At 42.8% G+C, this 22,576-nt stretch overlaps 1 protein-coding gene across 2 annotated transcripts in view; it reads right to left on the reverse strand.

The window, feature by feature from the left end:
- Positions 1 to 22,576, reverse strand: part of Slc30a7 (solute carrier family 30 member 7) — a 92,423-nt gene that overhangs the window by 49,563 nt on the left and 20,284 nt on the right. For both annotated transcript variants that reach the window (XM_037207036.1, XM_028890149.2), the window contains exons 7-8: positions 16,275 to 16,325; positions 12,565 to 12,700 (exon numbers count right to left, since the gene is read on the reverse strand). In XM_037207036.1, the coding sequence (XP_037062931.1) occupies positions 12,565 to 12,700; positions 16,275 to 16,325 (187 nt within the window). The remainder of the gene's footprint in view (positions 1 to 12,564; positions 12,701 to 16,274; positions 16,326 to 22,576) is intronic.

Below are 22,576 nucleotides of genomic sequence, written 5' to 3' on the forward strand. Positions count from 1 at the left end.
GCAACAAAGTAAGACTGTCTCAAAAGCAAACCACGAAAAAGAAAGGAACGAAGGAAAGAAAGAAGGGAAAAAGGAGGAGGTGCTCAATAACTGAGCTCCATACTCAGTCAATCCCTTTCTAGCTTTGTATGTTGAGACACGATTTCACTAAGTTGTCCAGGCTGGCTTTGAACTCACTATGTAGTCCAGGCTGAAAGGAAGGAGGGAGGAAAAGAGAGAGGGACAGAGGGAAGGAAGGGCCATGGTATTTTTTTCAAATGTCTTCTCTGGCAATGATTTCATGGCTTTTTCTCTACATTATTTAATGTGATAAATAATATGCATAAACTCTCTAATACTGCATTCTCAGGATGAACACAGATTGTACACGATTTCCAGAATACTTTTTGAAAACAGCACTTAATGTTCTGAATTGTAATACATTTGCAACTGAGTAAGTATTAAACAATTCTTAACTCTTGTAGCCTGAAGGTTATTTCACAAACTACAAATCTGAGGCCTCCAGGGATGGATTTGCCAATCATTTCTGGTGGCTTTGACAAACACTGAAGAATGATGCCATTATGCTGATTTATTATAAGGAAACAGAGTCTTACTACTGTTGTACCAAGAAAATGCCTTGAGACAATGCAAACGCTGCAGAGGAAAATGCAGTGGAACAGTGAAGCCAGGACAGACCCTGGGGAAATGGCTGGTACCCTGTGCTCTAACCTGCTCTTCTCCCAGTTCAGCCATTCACCATCCACTTTTCCGGTCCACACTAATGACACCAGAATTTCTCTAGGTTTGGGTGGGACATTCAGAAAACAGATGAGAAGGGAAACGTGTGAGTCACACACCTTGAAGTGACCCTCCATGAACCACTCAGATACGGAATCCTTCACTCTCAAGTGTGCAAAACCTGTGACTTGCTTCAACGCAACAGAATACGACTAAGGCAAATCGACTAACAGATGCAGTTAAGGTTCAAATAAGTTGTTTTTAGTTCATCAAGGGAGAAACCCTGGGTGTTGTGGAATATCAGTTTAAGATGTGTTACATTCGTTTATGCTGTGGAATATTTGTCTAATGATACAAAGATGTGCTGCATTCTTTTATGTTGCGTTTATTTAACTCTGTGAAGCTGTGTTACTCTGCCTGTCTAAAACACTTGTCTAATAAAGAGCTGAGGAACCAATAGCTAAGCAGGAGAGAGGGACAGGCAGGGCTGCCAGGCAGAGAGAATAAATAGGAAAAAATCTAGGCTTGAGAGCGAGGAGGAAAGAGAAAAGAAGGAGAGGACACCACGGGCCAGCCACCCAGCCACCCAGCCAGCTACGGAATATGAAGGAAAGAAAGAATATAGAATACAGAAAGGTAAAAAGCAAGAGGTAAAATGTAGTTAAAGAGAAACAAGACAATTTAAGTTAGAAAAGCTGGCTAGAAACAAGCCAAGCTAAGACCAGGCACTCATAAGTAAGAATAAACCTCCATGTTCTTATTTGGGAGCTGGGTGATAGGCCCCCGAAAGAGTAAAAAACAAAACAAAACAAAACAAAAAAAACAAAAACAAAAAAAAAAACCCAACTACACCTGGGTATCCCTGACTTAATCAGAGCCTAGCTCTTAAAAGAGGGTCTGGAGCGCTGGCTGGCTGAGGTCGCTGGCTGAGGTTGGCGGCTCCCCTGCTGACTCCGAAGAAATAAGCCACCATGAGCTCAACAGCTGCAAGCTGAGGATTTCTGCTGACAACCACAGAAGCTTGCAAGATGACCCTGAGCCTCGGAGGCTGCGGCCAGCCAACGCATTAGTTACAGCCTTGGGAGGGCTGAGCAGAGCAGCCAGCGAGCGAGCTCTGCTCGGAATACTGATGGTGGAAACTGTGAGCTAACTGACCGGCCTGGGACAATGCGTGTCGTCAGCGTTCCTCACTGCTCCTTCCCTCTTTCATACAGTCCTCAGCCACTTCCCAAAACATAGCCCATGCATCCCAAATAACACTGAAGAAAATATACCAGGACTTAACATCTTCGGGGAGGGGGAGAGGGAGGGTGGTGGTGGTATCTTATAAGCCTTTAATAAAAACAGCAAGTCTAAGGTCGAGTTTTATGCTTTCCCTGTAATAACTCTTAAGAGTGACAGGTGGTCAGAAATACGGAATTCTGCCCTACATTAGAGTTGTCTGGATTTGGAAAGACTGTGTATTTCAGTAATGATCACTCCTCTATTTGGCAGGTCCTGAGAAAGAATGCATCACTCTTGAGGGAAGAGTGAAACTTCTGTTAAAATAATGTCATTTATTTATGCAACACACAAAGCTGCTAACTTTTCAAAAGAGGAGGGCTGGGAGGGTTGATTTTAAAAAGTCAAAGTCTTGAATTTCTGGCTGCCATGGTTGGCATCAGGATCCTCAGGAAATACTTTTTTAATGGTGGGAACTTCCTCACTGGAGGGCACAGCAAACGGAGAGGAAGGAGGCGGACGGCACACACGTGACTGCAGTTCAGACGCACTCTGCATCCTAACAAAGTGGCACAAGAGGCAGCTCACCAGAAGGAGCCCCAAATATCTGATATCAATGCAGACGTCCTTGATATAAATAGATATAAACTATCTCTGACTGACTGATAAGCCCAGAGTCGTTGCCAGTAACTTACACAAGCTACTCCAGTGAAAACAAAAAATGGCATCATTGGCACAACTGCAGCCACATTGTATGAATAAACCTGGGAAGAGAGTTCCAAAGTTTAGGATACTACTGTTTCATAATTTAGGGAACAAGGAGAACTTGGGATGACTTAGCAGGAAAGGTTTCTTACTGTTTCTCCTGCTGCTTCATGCTCAACTTTAATTTGGAAACACTGTTCAAAACTAAAACAAACCCCTCAAGCCAAAGAAACTGACTTTTATAAAGCACTGGATGCCATTATTACACAGTTAACAAATGCCTGAAAAAGTGCTACGCCTAGATTTCGACACAGTCAAAAGTAAAATGTTGTCATGGGACAACACATTGTTTAAAGTACTTTTTAGCCTTTGGGCAAAGATCAAATGTAAAAATTGGCTTTATTACATGGACAGGACTCTCAAGACAGTGTGATCTGACCAACAGGGTTGTCAATAAAGATGCGCTTTGACAGGTCACATAGAAGATATTTCCACAAATCAAGTGAGATGAATATGAACCACAAAGGTTTGGATTAAAACATATTATACACATAGTTTAAAGGTTCCAATCCAAGTTATGACTAGAAAAACCCCAGCATTCAATGCTCCAAATTTCAAAAGTCTACAACTGAGCAGCTTCATCCTGGAGTATAAGACTGAATCTGGAGCCGCAGGTTTTTTTTATTAACTTTTAACACCGATTAATATTGGGCAGGCATGAACATGTGAAATGTTAAATAAAAAAAGAAGGGCCACACAAACATTCATACAGTACGCAGAATCTGGATGCAACCCTACCAGATGAATCCACTTCCACGCACATGATAGGGCCGTCTGAGTACTTGGTCAGGAAACAGTTCAACTCAACACTTGAACAAGGTGTAACCTCTGACTTCCATATTTACTATGATATGAAAATATCTAAGTTTTTATTACCACTTATAAAGCAAAGATGCAATCCTCATATCTTTGCAGTTCAAATCTAAATGGCCTTGATGGCCTCTGATCTGTAACATCAGATTTGTTTGTTATTTAGTAATCTTTGCCCTCTGGTTTTGAGAACTCCCTTTGCATCATAAAGCAATCTATAGAATGTCAATTCCTATTTTGCATTACTAACTTTGACTTATAATGCTGGAAGTATCCTATGCCAACAACCCTTGAAAAGGCATTTAATCACACAGAATGCTTAGAAAGGAACAACAGTCCACATTCATGAAAGACAAAGCAGAACCATAAGCAAAGCCTCCCAATCTGTAACCTAGGTCTCCAGAATTCCAAACACTATCGAGAGCAAAGAACACTGATGTCAGGCCGAGGGTGAGGGTCCTGTTGTACTGGAGGGTCTATCTACTGACACACTGCTACACATAGCACCACTGTTCTGGAAAATGAGGATGATAAATTCCGGTGTTAGGTAGTTAGGAACAGGGGCCAGGGAAGCTTCAGAAGTGTGGGCATCAGAGCTGAGCCTTAGAGACTCTCAGGACTGACAGGAAATAGGAGGAAGAAAGGAATCACAGACCAGGATACTATGAGCAAAGGCACAACAGAGGGTCTCCCATCAACAACAGGGTAAAGTGTGCTATTTCTTGTCTGAAAAACAGACAAGAGGCAGATACCAGCATTTTGATCCTAAGAGATTTATTTATTCTGGAAGCATCAGTAAGGTACTCATAGGTTTAGAAAGTTTCTGAAATGTCTACTTAGTAAAATCACCACATTAGTACTAACACTGGACTTTGTTATGTCTATCAGCTTTTCACCACTGTAACAAATACACCAAGATGACCAAGTGATAAGGAGAAAGGGTTTATTTTGGCTCAGTTTTCACTGTTTTCCAGCCCATAGCAGGACAGCACTTCATAGCCAAACAGGGATGGACAGCAAAACCACTCACTTCACAGGGAGTCAGGGAGGACAGCACGGGAGAAGGGGCCAGGGTCTCACCACTTCCTTCAAGGACACCCAGCCAGTGATGTGAGGACCTCTCACTAGGCTGCACCTTCTAAAGGTTCCACCATCTCCCAATTGTGGTCAGACAAGACCTTTACCACATGGACCTTTCTTCAGGTGATACTTAGGATGCAGACACTAGGGCACATATAAGGTTTTTTTTTTTTCCCCTTTTTTGGTGTGTGTGTGTGTGCACAGGCACGCAGGTGTTTGAGTATGCAGCTCTATCCATCTGACTTTAGGACAGAGGAAAACAATATGATGTGTGTGAGGTTTAAAGGGCAAATGGATTACTGAGAAGCTCACTGGGGAAGACCACACCTCCCAGAACTCTTTTTACTTCGCACACATATAACCATTTTAGATTCGTGGCCCAGTGCTTCCTCAGTAAAAAACAAACACTCAACAGGAAGTAAAGTGACTCCTAACCTACAAATTGGTTGTGTCTTAAGGCATTAATTGGCTGTGTGAAAACAAACAAACAACAACAACAAAACCCCACTATATCCCCCAGGAAAAACTGCAAAGAAATGTGGGCTCTAGGGAGATTTGTAATTGGAGCACAGTTAACTTCTGATGGTAAATATGGCAGCTGAGCTAGCAATGTCCTTTAAGGGAAAAATTTAGTGAACTTGAAATGAAAACAAAACTCACTCCTGTACTATGATCCTGTTAACCAAAACCCTGCTCCCTCTTCACTTGCCAGGGCATAACCCTGTTCTTACATAGCCAGTTCATGAAAAGAATTGAAACCCTTTACATACACTAATAATTGTGGAATACATATGATCTCTCTCTCTCTCTCTTTCTCTCTCTCTCTCTCTCTCTCTCTCTCTCTCTCTCTCTCTCTGTGTGTGTGTGTGTGTGGTGGGGTGGGTGGGTGTGTGAGGTGGCGTGGAGAGCTTGCTGAAGTCACAACTCTCTAGATAGTTTCACCATGATTTATTGACAATGACAAAATCTGACTGAATGAGTGCTCTGTACAGTGTCCTCAGAACCTAAGGAAAGGTGGTTCAATAAAAACTACTGCATGTTTGGAAATGACAGGATTACATAACAGAATCAGAAAAGCATTCCTGAGCCATTTGGTTTCTTTCAGATTTCTAAAGACCCTCTCTGCCAGCATTTCCCAACTAGGATTCTTCATCTCAACCACTGAACACACATGACTGAAGTGAGGACTACTTACTTCCCAAGAATAACACAGGTCCAGCATGCTCTACACTGAGAAGTGCCCATCACCTATGAACTGGGACCTTTCCCAGAATGTAGTTAGTTGAGAAAGAGAGCGAGATTGACTAGTCAGTCTTTTCTCTCTCATTATAGTGACCTTAGATACGATTTAAATATGATTTAAAAAATAATGTAACTCCTGGGTGACAGTGTTCCAACTCGTTCAGTTGTACAACATGAAAATTTATACAAGCAGCAGTTAAAATTCTGATAGACTGTTTTCTTCTATTTCACATTGCCTAAAGAATAGTAAATGTAGCCACTTGAAAGGCTAACCACAACGGAAATTGTTAGGGAACACCCAAAAACATTTCTGAAAAAGATAAAATGCCTATAATTTCTCATATGTGACTCTATGAAGATAGAGTAGCTTCCTGTGTGTGCTTTTTGCTTATTATAAACCACAAATAATTAGAATCAATTACAATTGACCCAAACTGGAGTCACGGTCAAATCATTTATGTGTGAACAATGACTGTGATCACTTAAGACAGAGAATAAAATAAGATAGTGCGTGACTGCTTTTCTTCGTGCACAGCCTTTCTATTTCTTGTCTCTAGTTACCACCATTGCTTGTCATTACCAAAGCCTCTAAAACTTGCCTCAAAAACTGGAGTCTTTTTCCCTCAACATGTATTATTTAAAAACTTATTATACTGAACAAGAGAGATTCTTTTGGTTATAAAGCTTTTGTTTATGCATCTATATCATTTTTTTAGTAAGTTCAAAACACAATAAGGATGCTAACTGGTAAACTTCAGAAAACTGATTTTAAAAGGCTCCCAGAACACACCTGTAATAACACACACTGCTGTGTCCTGTTATGTATTCTCTTCAAGCATAAGGGACCCCTTTTTATGTGAGTGGTTAACACAACCAAACTAAGTCAATGGCATCATTTAAAACTTGCAACAACACACCGATTTATTCCGCTTTTTACTTCCTTTCAGCTCCAGCTTTACTCATGGGAGAAGAAGGGAGCCAACCACTGTAGACCTTATCCAAGGTCCATTTCCAGGAAATAAACCATTCTCTCACTGCTACATTCCACCTCTCCGCTCTTCACTGGGAGACAAAATCCATCACAGCACAAAGCAGTTCTACCCAGAAATTCTCACCACCCTTGGCTTGTGTCTGACAGCGCCGAGAGAAAACCACCAACTGTGGGGGAGGACTGCCATTGTCGAGGGGGAAACGGAGTCCAGGCAGATGAGACAGTTCGGGGCAGGTTTCCCAACACATTTTACCTGGGCAAAATGACACAGAAAACACGTACGGGGTAGGAAAGAAAGATACTCTCTGTTTTTCTTGAGACAGCTTGTATAACCCAAGCTGGCCTCAAACTTGAGGACTGCTCCCTCAGTTTCCCAGGTGCTGGGATCACAGGTGCCTGTCACCAGGCCCTGCATCTACAGGCTCAATATGACACCAGAAAGTACATCTTGTGAATGGAATGGAACACTTCCTTTATAACCTGACTGCTGAATGTGGCGTTCCTCATCCAACTGTGGGTTTTAGAGCAAAGACAAAAAAAAGCTGATAGTTTAGACAAAGTTTAGAATTTCTTAGGTCGGCTTCTGGGGAGAAAGTGGGGGCCTGCTTATTTCTACTTTAAACTCTCTGTTCACCCCCATTCTCCCACCATACACACCACACACACCCCTTAAAGGCCAAGCCCATCAAGTCATTTGCTCGTCTACCATCTGAATACCAGGGCACAATTCTTGGTCATTCCTTCAGTCACTCAAGAGCTGAGCAACTGGCTTTTTACCTGTCACCTCTACCCCTGTCTTTCATTATTCTCGGTCTAAGTATCCACACGGACAAGCCCTCCTTTGGTCTCTGTTTACGATGCTCTTTTCCTCCATCTGCTGACTATAACTTAGACCTCAGATGGTGATTTTAAGCATGTCACACTACTTTTATTTATATTAGTGCTCTGCCTGCATCTAAATGTGGGCGCACGCACGCACGCACGCACGCACGCGCACACACACACACGTGTGATTTGCACTGGTTAATGACTCCTGAGCAGGGGTCTGCTCCAGAGCACAGCTGACGCAGTCAGTTCATTGCCCTTTATTTAATTCCTACCTTGCCCCTACCACGGTAGCACTCATCCACAAAACTGCACACCCATTAAACCCAATTCTTTGTATCCCTCTATGACTTTTACTAAGTAGCTGAACAAGACTAGAGGAAACATACACCCATACCAGTTGTTTTTATACTAAATTCATGACCACAAACCTCAAAGTGGGTCTTGGGTGCTGCCAGGCAATCACATTTTTCCCCTTACAGTGAAAGGCTTCGAAAGGCAGCTGACTATGGCTACTCCCGGCCACACGCGCGCGCAGACACACACACACACACACACACACACACACACACACACAAAAAAAAAAAAAAAAAAAAAAAAAAAAAAAAAAAAAAAAAAAAAAAAAAAAAAAAAAAAAAAAAAAAAAACAAAAAAAAAAAAAAAAAAAAAAAAAAAAAAAAAACACAAAAAAAAAAACAAAAAAAAAACACACACACACAACACCACACACACATACACACACACACACACACACACACACACACAAACACACACACAGTCTCTTGATGCTCTCTGATCAAGCTTTCATTCTCGCCACTCTCCCCAGAGTCGGGTGTAAGTCACCAATCATCCCAAGAGCATTTGATGGGGGCCAATTATTTTTTCCTGTTGAAAATACTTTCTTCAGAAGGCCTCTGGAGCAGTGTGTTCCTGTCTCTCCTCGTGCCTTGCTGCCCTGCACTGTGCATGTCTTATTATCTACTTGTATACCCATTTGCTTTACTGGCTCCCCCATGGGTGTAAGGTATTTGCTATGCGATCAAATGCCCAGCTGAATAGGTACCACAGCATTTGCTGAATGACCTTCAAATATACCGGAGTTATCCACTGTCTCAAAGAGGTGAGATGTGACACATTTCAATAGGCACATCATACATTTCAGTAATTCACTGTATTACAATCAGGATGCCTTCCTTTGTTTATCAGTATGTTAAGTATATGGAAACTAAAAATTTCTGGAAATTGAACAGTCGGACAGAAACAAAAATAAAAAGGGTCTGTACTTGTAATTGGCTGACTGAGGCTGCCCGAGGCACTACACTGAAAGGGAACCGATGCTGCACCAGTTTCAGGAGGGAAGAGCACGGACTGTTTGACATCTCCAGGGAAAAGGAGTGGGTGCGGGGCCCGGCTGCTAGCTGCCACTGTTCTGTGATTTTAAACTCCCGGCTGTGATAGCCGGGTGATGGTAGCAATCCTGTATCTGCACACCCACTGCCTGCTGGGAGCCTCCTCATGAGTAACTAACGCAGCATCCCAAACCAGCAATGAGCAGAACATGGCCGCTGATCTACAGTGCCTCCAAAGGGAGGGGAAACACCTCTGTCCATCCCAGGTAAGAGCTCTAAGCATTGCCACGGCTCCCATTCGCTTAAGCCTGACCCACACCTCCATATCCATAGCAAATCTCACTAGTTCTACCCCATTTCCTGGCTTTCTTCAGATCTCTCCATTGCTAGATTAGACCTGGCTACTATGACCTCTCCCTGGTCCATTATGGCAGCTTCTAGATGGTCCTACTTGTTTGTACTTGTGCCCCTTGCAACTTCGGTTTCATTCAAAAGAGTTCCTTTCTTTCTATCTTTATTTATTTTATTTTATGCAATTATTAATTTGTTCAAGGCAGGAGCTCATTATGTAGCCCTGGTTGTCCTGGATCTCACGCTGTAGACCAAGCTGACCTCAAACTCACAGAGATCTACCTGCCTCTGTCTCCCAAGTGCTGGGATTAAGGGTATCATGCCCAGCTAAAAACTATTTTCAAAAATTCACATCAGGAGGCTGGAAAGATGGTTCTGTGGCTAAGAACATTGGTTGTTCAGTTCCCTGCACCCATCTGGCAGCTCACAACTATCTAACATTACAGTTCCAGGGCCCCAGAAGGTCCAGGCACACAAATGGTACACAGACATACATGCAGGTCAAACACTCACACACATAAAATAAATTTTAAAAATACAAACCAGGGTAAGAAGATGTAGATAAGTGATGGGGTGCTTGCCTAGCATGTATAAGCTTTAGCTTGGTCCCCAGCACCACAAAACAAAACCTATGGACCAAGGGTCACTCTATTATCATTTCCCACTGCACTTGAAATGAAATCCGCCTCCAAGCCCTGTAATTTTCCCTGGTATATTTCTTCAGCTCCATCCCAAACCACTCTCCTCTTGTGCCCTGTGCTTCAGCCACACTGGCCTCCTTTAGGGCAGCTGTTTTTAACCATGTGCCTTATCAACTGGTCCCTAGGCTGGAAAGCTCTTGGCGACATTTAGTTGTGGACTTGCCTTATCATGTAACCTCAGATGACAGCTCAGTGACTACCATGACATCCTCCCTTAGCTCTGCACAAGAAATAATCATTTCATATCGGAGTGTCAATCTATTGATTTGATTTTCTCTCCCCTGTGGCAAGATAAGATCAAAAGAGCAGGAATCTCAGGGCTACTTGTTGAAGACGGCTTATAAAGATTTTAAAAAATGTATTAGACACTGTGGCAAGATAAGTCTGTTGTGCGTGCATATATGCATTTATTTATTATTGATTTTTGTTTGTAGAACAAATGAATAAGAATATAACAACAAAAGAATTTCCAATTTAGAAAATAAAACTCTTTTTTTTGAGATGGGTTTCTCTGTGTAACAGCCCTGGCTGTACTGGAACTCACTCTGTACACCAAGTTGGCCTCAGACTCACAGAGATCTGCCTCTGCCTCCTGAATGCTGGGTTTAAAGGTGTGCGTACCACCCATGCCCAGCTATAAGACATAACTCTTTTCTTCCCCTAGGGGACCAAACTGGAAGGCTGAGGCAGGAGAACTGCCATAACTCTGAGACTAGCCTGGGTAGACATTAGACCCTTTAGAGTGGAAAAAGCCTAAGTTCTTCTGTCTCACATCTGGGGTGTGCCAATTTCTTCACCAGGAGAATCATATGGTTACTTTGTAATAACAGGGTATCAGTTTGCCCTCCCGGAGCTGCAGACACATAAGGCAGACTCTGGACACTGTGATAAACGCCTTGGAAGGGAACATTGCTGAAGTCACTACAGGGAAGGACTTCACACAGCTCGCAGCTGGTGGGCGGGTGTGTGTGTGTGTCAGAAATGTTTCCTGAAGGGGTGCTATTTGGATTAAGCTTCATAGGAAGAATGTGGAGTTGGGGTCCACACATCTTTAGGGTTGAGGGAAAGGGCGTATCAAATGCAAGAAGAGTTTGGAAAGAGAAAAGACAAATGGGAAGACAGAGTTGACGATGTCTTTAGGACACTGAAGAGAAGAGATTGTCCCTGAGGAAGAGAGAGTGAACTGAGGTGAGGGCCGGAGAGGCTGAGAGGATGAAACGCTGTCGGGGGAGCCGCCATGGGCCTTGAAATTTCTTCTGAGATAAAGAGTCCAAGGACTGAAAGCAAGATAACTGCAGTATGTCACACAGTCCTCCCCAGAGAACTGTCACTGCAGCATGGAAAGGAGAAGGCGGGGGACAGAGAGGCCATCATGGCTTCCCATCAAACCACAGCAGAACTCGGGTGACAACAGGTGGCGCAGAGTAAAGGGAGTGAGTGCTAAGATCACACTCTTCCACACCACTAGGACAACTAAGACTGTAACACACACTAAGGCAAAACGCACTCAAGGCGCCCCCAACAAGACAGGTGTTACAGACATTAACGTTTCTGTCAGGAGCCTGGCACGTCTACACGAACTCAAGAGAGTTTGGCTAAGACCTCCAAAGATGAGGAAAAGGCATTCTGAGCTTTAGAAAGGCTTCCATACACACCTGCTACCGTGTGCAAATAAGTAAAGAATAATCTGCATGTTTAAAATGTATGTTCTATTTTTAGGGCAGAAAGGGAAAAACAAGCACCTCCAACTTTAGCACTGCAATCTCCTACATCGACCCTAGTCAACTCTGAGTTATAAACAGTCATTCCAGTCTCACTTTTCATCAGTCTTCATTTTCATCACAAAAGCTTCTACTGAGTAGAGATGGAGAAACGATAACACTCCAACTGAGACATACTATGCAAATTTAAAATAATTAAATGCTGCAAGATTAAAAAACATATTTCCATTTTTTAAAAAAATAAAAATGAAGCCAACAGTGAAGAGTGTTTTAGGACAAAGGGTCTAAGACGATAATAATATTAGCTACACAACGCACTGTGGCAAACAGTCACTGAGGACGGACATGCAATGTCTTTATGGGGCAGTAGCACCAGGGTAGGTGAGGAAAAGAAAAAGAATACCAAAACTGTACAATTCAAGCAGATCTAGCAGAGGCAACATCGATACTAGAGTCTAACACTGCCACGTCTAGATATAAACTAATAGTCTAGTTAATGCAGTTTACACTGCCAATATTTTATTCTATAGATAGAGTATATGACTGAAGATTTGAATTATGATCAAAGGCTTAAATGTCAAAACCACAAAGAAATGTTTAAACTCCAGGCAAGATATAAATAGAAAAGGCATGGAAATATGAAGATGAAAAGAGAATCTGGACAAGAATTTCCTTGAAGCCCACAGGAAAGCCCAGACAATGTGCACTGTAGATCTGTAATCACATGGTTTTGAGTGGTCTCCCACTTCTCATTTCAACAGCAGGTAATAACCCAGTGTGCCACTTACCTGACAACGATAAGAATGGCTATGAGAATCGAACAGATAGGATCTGCTATCATCAACCCAAAGTTCTGCATCATGATGGCAGAGACAATCACACCAACACTCCCAAGTGTGTCTGCGAGGATGTGTAAAAATACTCCTGGGAAGAAAGCATCATCAACATTAAAACTGTAAAATAGGAATAGTTCTTGGGACTGAACCCAAAATGTCATAAATACCATTACCCACCCAATGAAAAATCAGTCAGGAGGAGACTGACTGCTTAGGATCTGCACAGCAGAAAACCTATGACCTGAAACACTGTTTTCACAACACCAGTTACACATCTGACCATAGGTTATACTCGATCTTAATAGAACAATACAAATGAGAAAGTGGAATTTATTTTAAATGCTATTTATGAAGTCCACCTTTACTTTAAAAAGGACAAAAGTTAAATAATTTGTTCGGAGAAGGAAAGGGCATCAGGTGAAAAAAACTGGTTATGAAAGCCTTTTCATTTTGAAAACATGTACACACAGAGCCCTCTGCTGGTGATTAAAATTATTGCCTTAGGACTAGAATTTCATATGGACCCTAACGGTTTCACCACTGAAATCTGTTATTATGCTCAAATTCACCATGCAAAAAAACAAGTATCTGAATACTTTTAAATGACTAGAAAATATACACTGAACCTTTAATATTAGGTACTGAGTAAGTCACTAGTTAGCTGCTTAAGAACTAATTAAGATAAGTGACATTTGCCTGAAAAACCATAAAAATCTCAAGAAAGAAGCTGCATATACAATTCTTCCAGAAAATACCTAAGATAATAATCCACTCAACATGTAGATTTTTTGTTTTTGTTTTTGTTTTGTTTTTGAAGACAGGGTTTCTCTGTGTAGTTTGGAGGCTGTCCTGGAACTTGCTCTGTAGACCGGCTGGCCTTGAACTCAGAGATCCACCTGTCTCTGCCTCCTGAGTGCTGAGATTAAAGGCGTGCAGTGTGCCATGCACAGCCTGGCTCAATCTGTAGATCTTTAATGAGCAAAATTCACCACACAGCAAAAAACCCATTAGTCCTGAGCACCATCAACTGGAAGACTGTGAGCAGCTAAGAAATTCATGTCGGATTCCCTGAACAATAAAGGGTAAATATGCGCAGATTTAAACTAAAGGAAATTGTGTAGCAGTTTAAACTGTGACCACTAATGAGTCCCATTAAATCTTTTCTTTCTTTCTTCTTCTTCTTCTTCTTTTTTTTTTTTTTTTTTTTTTTTTTTTTTTTGGTTTTTCAAGACAGGTTTTCTCTGTGTAGCTTTGCACCTTTCCTGGAACTCACTTGGTAGCCCAGGCTGGCCTCGAACTCACAGAGATCCTCCTGGCTCTGCCTCCCGAGTGCTGGGATTAAAGGCGTGCACTGCCGCTGCTGCAGCCACCACCACCGCCTGCTCCATTAAATCTTAAGGTTTTCTGGGGAAAGACCGTTCACTGCCACCATGTAATGTGCAGCAGGCCACAGCAAATGGCACTCCATCACACCCCCTATTCCTTTTCATCTGTGCAGACTCCTCTGCAGAAAATTTTACATCTGTGTGCGGATGTGTGTGTACATGTATGCACATACCACAGCACATGTGTGGAAGGCACAGGACACCTTGTGGTGGTGTGTGGTGATATACTGCATACCCTAATAAACTTGCCTGAGGATCAGAGAACAGAGCCAGCCACTAAATTAGACATAGAGGTCAGGCAGTGGTGGCACACACCTTTAATCCCAGCACTTGAGATCTCAGGCCTTTGCATGGGAAGCACACACACCTTTAATCCCAGGAAGTGGGATTAATGATCACTTTTAATAAGGCGTGAGGAAACAGGAACTTGCTCTCTTGAGGCTGAGGATTTTGTAGAGGTAAGAGCTAGTGGCTGCCTATCATGCTTCTCTGATCTTTCGGCTTTCACCCTGATATCTGGCTCTGGGTTTTTTAGTAAAAGACTATCTGAGATTCAAACAACAGGAGTCGATTCTCCCGTTCCACCACGAGGGCCCTCAAGTTTGAACTTGGGTCGTCAGACTTGGCGGCAAGTGCCCTTACACCAGTCACCTCACCAGCCCCAGAGTTGTCCCCTAACAAATAATTCACTGGCAAATTCTTACACGTAACAAGCTTCCCTACGGTACTTTAAATACCAAAGAATACAATATATTCCCATCAAAACCACTTTGGCTTTAAAAAATAAAAATGAAAAAGATGGACATAAATCAATACACTTGAAAGTCCCTATGTTACAAACTCTTAAACATGGTAACACAGTTTTAAGCTTTTAAATTCTTCAATCAGTGTTTTGGTAGGAACAGAAATAAAAATAGCTCTGAACAATGAAAAAAGGGGGGAAATAATTTGTTCTTGCTTCTCCTGAGGTTGGAAAGTCCCTGCCTACATGCAATTTCCTAGCCAGAAAGTAGGTTTTATTAGCACACATCATTAACTACTCTATTTTATAGTAACTATTCATGAAAAAAAAAATCACCAAAGAAATAGATAAAGTATGTTTAACTCACATAAAATTGAAGCTATGCAAGACTTGTAACACACCAATGCTCTCACACCTCTAAAACCTGGTGCACCAGAAGCCGAACAGCGGACGAGCAAGCAGCTGAGACCTGCCTTAGCTCAGAGTGCTCTCGATGAGAGTCTGCAGAGCTGCTGACTAGGAAAGCTTTCACACCAGGAGGTAACAGCTGTCCTTCAGCTTCTGCCTGGCCTTCTGGAGACCCCAAAACGCAGGCGTTTCAGAAATATAAACTCATTTTCATCACAGTTTATACAAAGATGATAAAAGGCTATATCAAGCTTATTCCCTCCCATTCATGATTTTTCATAACTAAATATAAATTATTATCAAAGCTAATGACAGCACTTGACACAGTTGCATCAAAAATGTGCAAAGACTGTTTTTAAAGCAATTCCATATATTTTGTAAATGAAAAATTGGTGACTAGAGGGTAACCAAGCCCTTTAAAAATAAACTCTTCCCTATGGAGAAACACAAAAAGTAAGAATTAGACCAAGAAACTGTTGAGAAAAACACATGCAGGAGAGGCTAGATCTAAAGCCACCAAGAAAACCAGACTGAAGTAGAGTTAACTGGAAAAAAAAAAAAAATCAAGAAGCAGGGAGCTGGGAATCTGGACAATGTAGTCCACAGGAAATTGAGAAAGACTCGTTCACACCCCCAAAGGAAAGTAACAGAGTTCACAGACAGATTAGTTTTCTCTAGCTGGTGCTGTTTATACTGTTTATGACATTAAGCTCCTGTTTAGGTATCATTAATTGATGCCTTCACATATGACAAAGGTCTCATTGGATTTCATTTTTAGCTCTCAATTTCCCTACAACTTAAGAACATACTGAACATTATTTTGGAGAAACTGTCATAATCCTAAGAAAGCAAATGTACCTGGGGCCACGGTAGCCAGGCCTAGCACTTACCTTTAGCAGGGTTTTCCAATTTCTAGGTTGGAGTTTTTAATTAAATCTAAGAAAAGAGCCAAGTGACAAAATATGGCTAATATATTCAACATAGTGTGTGTTTGTGTACATTTCCAAGGAGGGAAAACATTTAAAATATGCCTGCCATGCACTAATTTTTTAAAAGAGAACTCTGGACAACTGAAAACGATGAAGCCAGTTTCATGAAATCAAGAAACACACAATTGCTTGTCATACCTTGTAAAATCTGTCTGCTGGGTCCTGCCGTTTCTTTGAAGGATGGACCATCTGTAGAGAATTAAGTTAAGTTATTTTAAAACATGTCTTCAATTCCTGATCCAAATGTCTGCAATTCAGAGTCCATTTTGCTCAAGCGTATGATGGAGGTGTGAGTAGACAGTCATATTACACCTACAAAATTAGTTTTTAAACTTAATGAAGTAATTAAGTAGAGGTGAATTTAGAGAGGGCAATTTTGAAATGTAACAAGGGTATAGAATATTCTGGAAATTATTGTACTATAAATAAAAATCACAAGAAATTCAAATATTATGAAGACCTACCAATATTATACTAATAAAGTTTGAAGAGGCCCATGAATGAAAGCCAGGACTGACAGCAAGGTAAGCGGACTGTGAACAGCAGCTTTCAGTGAATCTGCATGACTGCGCCACTTTCTCCACAGAGGACAGACAGACACTGCCTGTGCCACTTTCTCCACAGAAGACAGACAGACACTACCTGTGACTTTCTCCACAGAAGACAGACACTGCCTGTGCCACTTTCTCCACAGAGGACAGACAGACACTACCTATGAGAAGACAGACAGACACTACCTGCGCCACTTTCTCCACAGAAGACAGAGTCACTTTACTAAAATCCTGCCTTTTATCATGGGAACTGCTTGAAGCATTTCCCCTTGTTCACAGGGGCAAAAGCGAGGTCATTACCACAGCTGTGCCCTGGAGTCTCCACGGAGAGAAAGGCTGTGTGCCACAGGCCTACGGGCGAGCTGCAGAAGATTGGCGGCACCAGGCCAGCACTACCTGTGAAGGGCTCAGGCTCACTGCTAACGTAGTTGTGGGAAAGGGTGAGGTAGAAAGTGGACACCGTATGTGACATACTCACACGGGCTGCCAAGCACAATAAGAAAAGGATTTCAAAATCTTACATCAGTGACACGTTCAGTAAGTTACTGTTGGGATGGTGTTTACTCTCTCAATAAAATGTTGGAGAACTAAAATTCTCTTTAGGATGAAAAGATAAAAGGCACTATCATTTCTGTACTTAAATGCATCAGAGACTACAAATCAGTTTTGCAATGAAACAAAAACCACGTAAGTGAGAAAAAATGGGCAGCATTTGTTTAAAAGAACCATCAGGAGACCAGCCAAGCTTCGTGAATGTGAAGCGTGGTGACTGAGTGGTCACTGTCCACCGCTGGCAGCACACCTGAGCACTGCTGCAGTGAAGCACACTGGAGAGCACTGGGCAGCACACCTGAGCACTGCAGCAGTGAAGCACACTGGAGAGCACTGGGCAGCACACCTGAGCACTGCAGCAGTGCAGCACACTGGAGAGCACCGGGCAGCACACCTGAGCACTGCAGCAGTGAAGCACACTGGAGAGCACTGGGCAGCACACCTGAGCACTGCAGCAGTGAAGCACACTGGAGAGCACTGGGCAGCACACCTGAGCACTGCGGCAGTGAAGGACACTGGAGAGCACTGGGCAGCACACCTGAGCACTGCAGCAGTGAAGCACACTGGAGAGCGCCGGGCAGCACACCTGAGCACTGCAGCAGTGAAGCACACTGGAGAGCGCCGGGCAGCACACCTGAGCACTGCAGCAGTGAAGCACACTGGAGAGCACTGGGCAGCACACACCTGAGCACTGCTGCAGTGAAGCACACTGGAGAGTGCCGGGCAGCACACCTGAGCACTGCTGCAGTGAAGCACACTGGAGAGCGCCGGGCAGCACACCTGAGCACTGCAGCAGTGAAGCACACTGGAGAGCGCCGGGCAGCACACCTGAGCACTGCAGCAGTGAAGCACACTGGAGAGCGCTGGGCAGCAATGCGACAAAGACACAAAAGCAAGAGGTGGCACCATAGCTTCCCTGGTTCCGTGGCACTCTCCTGAAAGATGCAGCTGCCACGGAAATCCTACTGACAGTCAAACGCACAGCCATTATAAAAATCCAGCTCCTAGCAGATCACCAAGTGTTTGCATGCATGAAATATTTCTAGAAAAGCCATTTTTGACATCAGTATTTTGAAAGGGATAGTCTGGTGACATGGTTATAAAAACTAACTCCAACTAAGTTAAAAGTCCTCTTGGTTGTGGCAGAAGCTGGCTGGCTAGTTGCTCTCTAAACTTGTTTCTTTTGCCTCCTGAGTCTATAACTTAACTGTTTCCTCAGCTCCTTGAGTTGGGGTGCTGCACTGTGGTGAGTTGTGGATAAAGATGTGAAAGACTCAAGCCTCTTTTAGGTGCGTGGGAATGTCACCATGGGAACTGCAAAGGAGCCACTGGGCAGTTCAAGCAGACGTGATGCCTTAGAGAGAGGCCGGACCACCCACTGCTACAAGAAGCTCCCAATTTCTGCACCACTGGCTTAAGAGCCTTAAAAAACAATGACACAACTCCCTCACAGTGTTACATTTCAGTAAATACAAAGCTCAGTGAGACGGACAAGGGTCGTGAGCTAAGTGAAATGGAGGCCCACTTCCTTACATATCTCACTGTATGAGCCACCAATCAAAGCCTAGCTGTTTTCCTTACTCATTCCTGTGTCTATGTGTGTGCATGCACTTATACATTTATGCGTGTGAACACACTCACACATGTGGACCTATTCATTCCTGTGTCTATGTATGTGCACACACTCACACATGTGGACTCATTCATTCCTGTGTCTATGTGTGTGCATGCACTCACACATGTGGACCCATTCATTCCTATGTCTATGTGTGTGCATGCACTTACACATTTATGTGTGTGAACACACTCACACATGTGGACCTATTCATTCCTATGTCTATGTGTGTGCACGCACTCACACATGTGGACCTATTCATTCCTATGTCTATGTGTGTGCATGCACTCACACATGTGGACCTATTCATTCCTGTGTCTATGTGTGTGCACTGCACTCACACATGTGGACTCATTCATTCCTGTGTCTATGTGTGTGCACGCACTCACACATGTGGACCTATTCATTCCTGTGTCTACGTGTGTGCATGCACTTACACGTTTATGTGTGTGCACACACTCACACATGTGGCAATGATGAGAGAAAGTGAGGGAGTTGTTCTCTTCTCTCATCAGGTGGTTCTGAGAACCAAATTCAGGTCGTCAGCTTGACAGTAAGCACCCTTCACATGCTGAGCCTCACACTGGTCCAGAATTCTAGCTTCTTAATATTGACTGTGATTTGTTTGTGCCTCAGTTAATAGGGACAACAGCTATTATACCCTTCAGTCAATTATGAGAAAATTATAAAAATTAACACATAGAAAGCTCTTAGAGTATGTCTAGTACATACTGAGCACTTAGGATAATGATTACAATAAATATTAATTGAACTTCCACAAAATGAACCTGAGTAATTTTTAAAGTTTTTTCCAATCTTCCAAAATACATTATTTTTATTAAAACCTAAGCACAAAATGTCTTTTCTAGTAAATTAGGAAAAAAATTCTTCTTCTAATCAATTATTCATAACAAGGAGAATCAAATTTCTATTCTTTTCTTTCAAACCTGATTGAGAAGCCATAATTCAAGATCTGCAATACTCTAAAATTTGTGGAGTTCGGAGCATCATGTTGCCATTCGAAGTGTTCCAGATTTGGGGACAGATCTGGACTTCAGACTAGAGATGTTCAGTTAGTCCAGCCTACTGTGAATACCTCAAATACAGAACAAATCTGAAAATCTCAGACACTTCGGATAAAGGATATTCAAACCTTGTTGTATGTTGGGACTGGGAACTCTGGAGAAAATTTACCCAGCAATTAAAAACCTGAGTATAAAAAATAGGTAAACATTGGGAACCCAGTAAATATCTACTGAGTTGTTCCTGTGTGCCAGAGCTGTGCTGGATTTTATACAAGAATCAGGCGTGACACAAGAGACTCAGTCCCCTGAAGGGCAAGGGTGCAGAGGTCAGCTGACCACCACAGGCTTCTGTGCTGAGGCCTGCAAACATGGCTACCCCGGTCCCTTGCTCACACTATGCTCCACACTCCACCAGCAACGACGCCACCACGTAAAAGAGCTGTCTGGGATTAATATGAGTGACATACAAAAGCAAGTCAGCTTCTACATAAAACTTGAGGCATGGTCAACCTTTTCCCACTACCACAGGATGATTCACACCTGTACAATTCATACTCCAGAACCCAAAATCAAGTGACACACCAAAAGAGAAAATAAGAGGTTTACGTTGGCTGTTTTGTGTTGGGCTACATTAGTAGCTATTGCATGCAGCCCATGGGCTCCAGGCTGTAAACCCCAGAAGTAATGAGCATGGTCAGTAAGGCCAGTAATTCTCCACCTTGTACCTTCTCGATCATGACCAGAAAAGCTGTACAGACTCACTATAAAGGCTCTTAACAAAACAGAAGAAAGAACTCTATTTTAGAAATGTCTTTCAAGTAAAATGCTGTCGTTCGACAGTCCATAACTAAATTTGAGACAAAACTACTTTAACTGCTTTGTACTTGATGACTGCAATAATTCTGGTTAAAAGCAGTCTCTGAATGTAAAGTGTTAAGTTCACAGAGAAGAATAATGAAGTTTCTATTCATGTTTGCTTATTTGACTTGGATTAACTTTTGGATGTGATGTGATGGGTATGAACACGTGTGTGTGTGTGTGAGGCCTGAGGGTGACATTCATGATTTCCTCCACTGCACACCACCCTTACTTTCTGAGGCACAGTGTCTCACTGACCCTGAAGCCCATCTATTCAGCTAGGCTGTCTGGCTAATGCACTTCTGGGATCCACTGTGTCTCCTCACCCAGGGGCAGAGTTCAGGAGCACTCCACCACCTCTTGCCCCCATGCTTTCTATGTGGGTGCTAAGGACCAGTCGAGGTCCTTGTGCGTGTGCAGCAGGTACTGTGCCAACTGAGCCCTCTCACCAGGCTCACATTCCTGTCTCATTGCTAAGACGCAGGATAGGTGAGCAGCAAGACTGTACACGAGCATCAATAAGAAACTCCAGAAAGGAAGTAAAATGGAGAAACTCAGGAGAAATGAGATGACGGGAACTTTATAGTTTTCTATGGCTCTGACTGGTGAGTTTCATGTCACTAAGGTGGTGAGAATTCACTGAGTATGTTTGCTTCAGTTGCAGCCTCCAGGTTCCTGCCTTGAATTCCCGTGATGCACTGTCATTTGTAAGGTGAAATAAACTCTCTCCTTCCCAAGTTTGCTTTTGGTCCTGGTCGTTATCACAGCAATAGAAAACAAAGTAGGATATAAACTGAAGCTTAGTCGTGTTTAGGGAGGACTGTGAAAGTATTTGTATCTTTGGGCTGGGAAGGCTGCTGAGTCCTCAGAGCTTCAACTATTACAGGAGTTTGGAAGACTGGACTTCAGAGAGAAGTGCAGACGATGGAGGTCTGCTTGTGAGATTACAGTGGGAAGTAACGACACTATCGGGACCACTCATGAGATAGTTTGGATTAAGAATCTGTGGAGCCGGAATTGTTGCTTTACTGGCACAATTGACACTGGTTAGCTAGGGCTTAAGAATCAGCTTTGATGAAGAAGAGACCAGCATCACAGATGAAATCCTGCAGGGAGTTTTCCTCAGGGCCAGCACACAGATGCTGTGGTCCAGAGCAGGCCATGGCTGTATCTCCGGCTGATGGCCAAACTTGGCCATGGGTAAGCATCTTCCATATGCTACTAATTTTGGTGATATACAAGCTACAGGACTGAATGGATAATGAGAGCAGCTTTGCTTGGCACTGTGCAAGGGCAGAGAAGACCACTGATGAAGATGGAGACCCAAGGACTCAGGGATGAAGACCCAAAGGGTTATGGGATGAAGCTGAGGCTTGGCACCATGTGGCAGGGTTGTTGTTTCCAAACATGGCATATCACAGATTGAAAGAGTTAGTGCGAACTGACTGAAGAGATTACTTACTACCCAGAACTAGAAAGCCTCTGCACAGCAAGGGAAACAAACAAGCAAAGAAGGAAAAGGAATCTGAGGGTGCAGAACATATCTACAAACTGATTCTTAATACCTGAAGTAACGAAGAGCTCAAACAACTCAGAGGAAAATATTTGTCAGGCTGAAAAACGGCCTATTGATATAGAAAAAGATACTTAGCACCAGTACTCAGCAGGGAAATTCAAATAAAAATTTCAAGAAAATTGTTAGCTATTAAAAAAAAATACAGGCAAGCGTGTGGAGAAAAGGGAACCATTATGCACTACTAGCAGGAATGTGAACTGGTGCAACCACTACAAAAAGTAGTGTGTGGTTACAACATGAGCACTCAAGCAAAGGAGCCGGAA

The sequence above is a fragment of the Peromyscus leucopus genome, chromosome 6, assembly GCF_004664715.2.
Source record: "Peromyscus leucopus breed LL Stock chromosome 6, UCI_PerLeu_2.1, whole genome shotgun sequence".
NCBI classification, from domain to species: Eukaryota; Metazoa; Chordata; class Mammalia; order Rodentia; family Cricetidae; genus Peromyscus; species Peromyscus leucopus.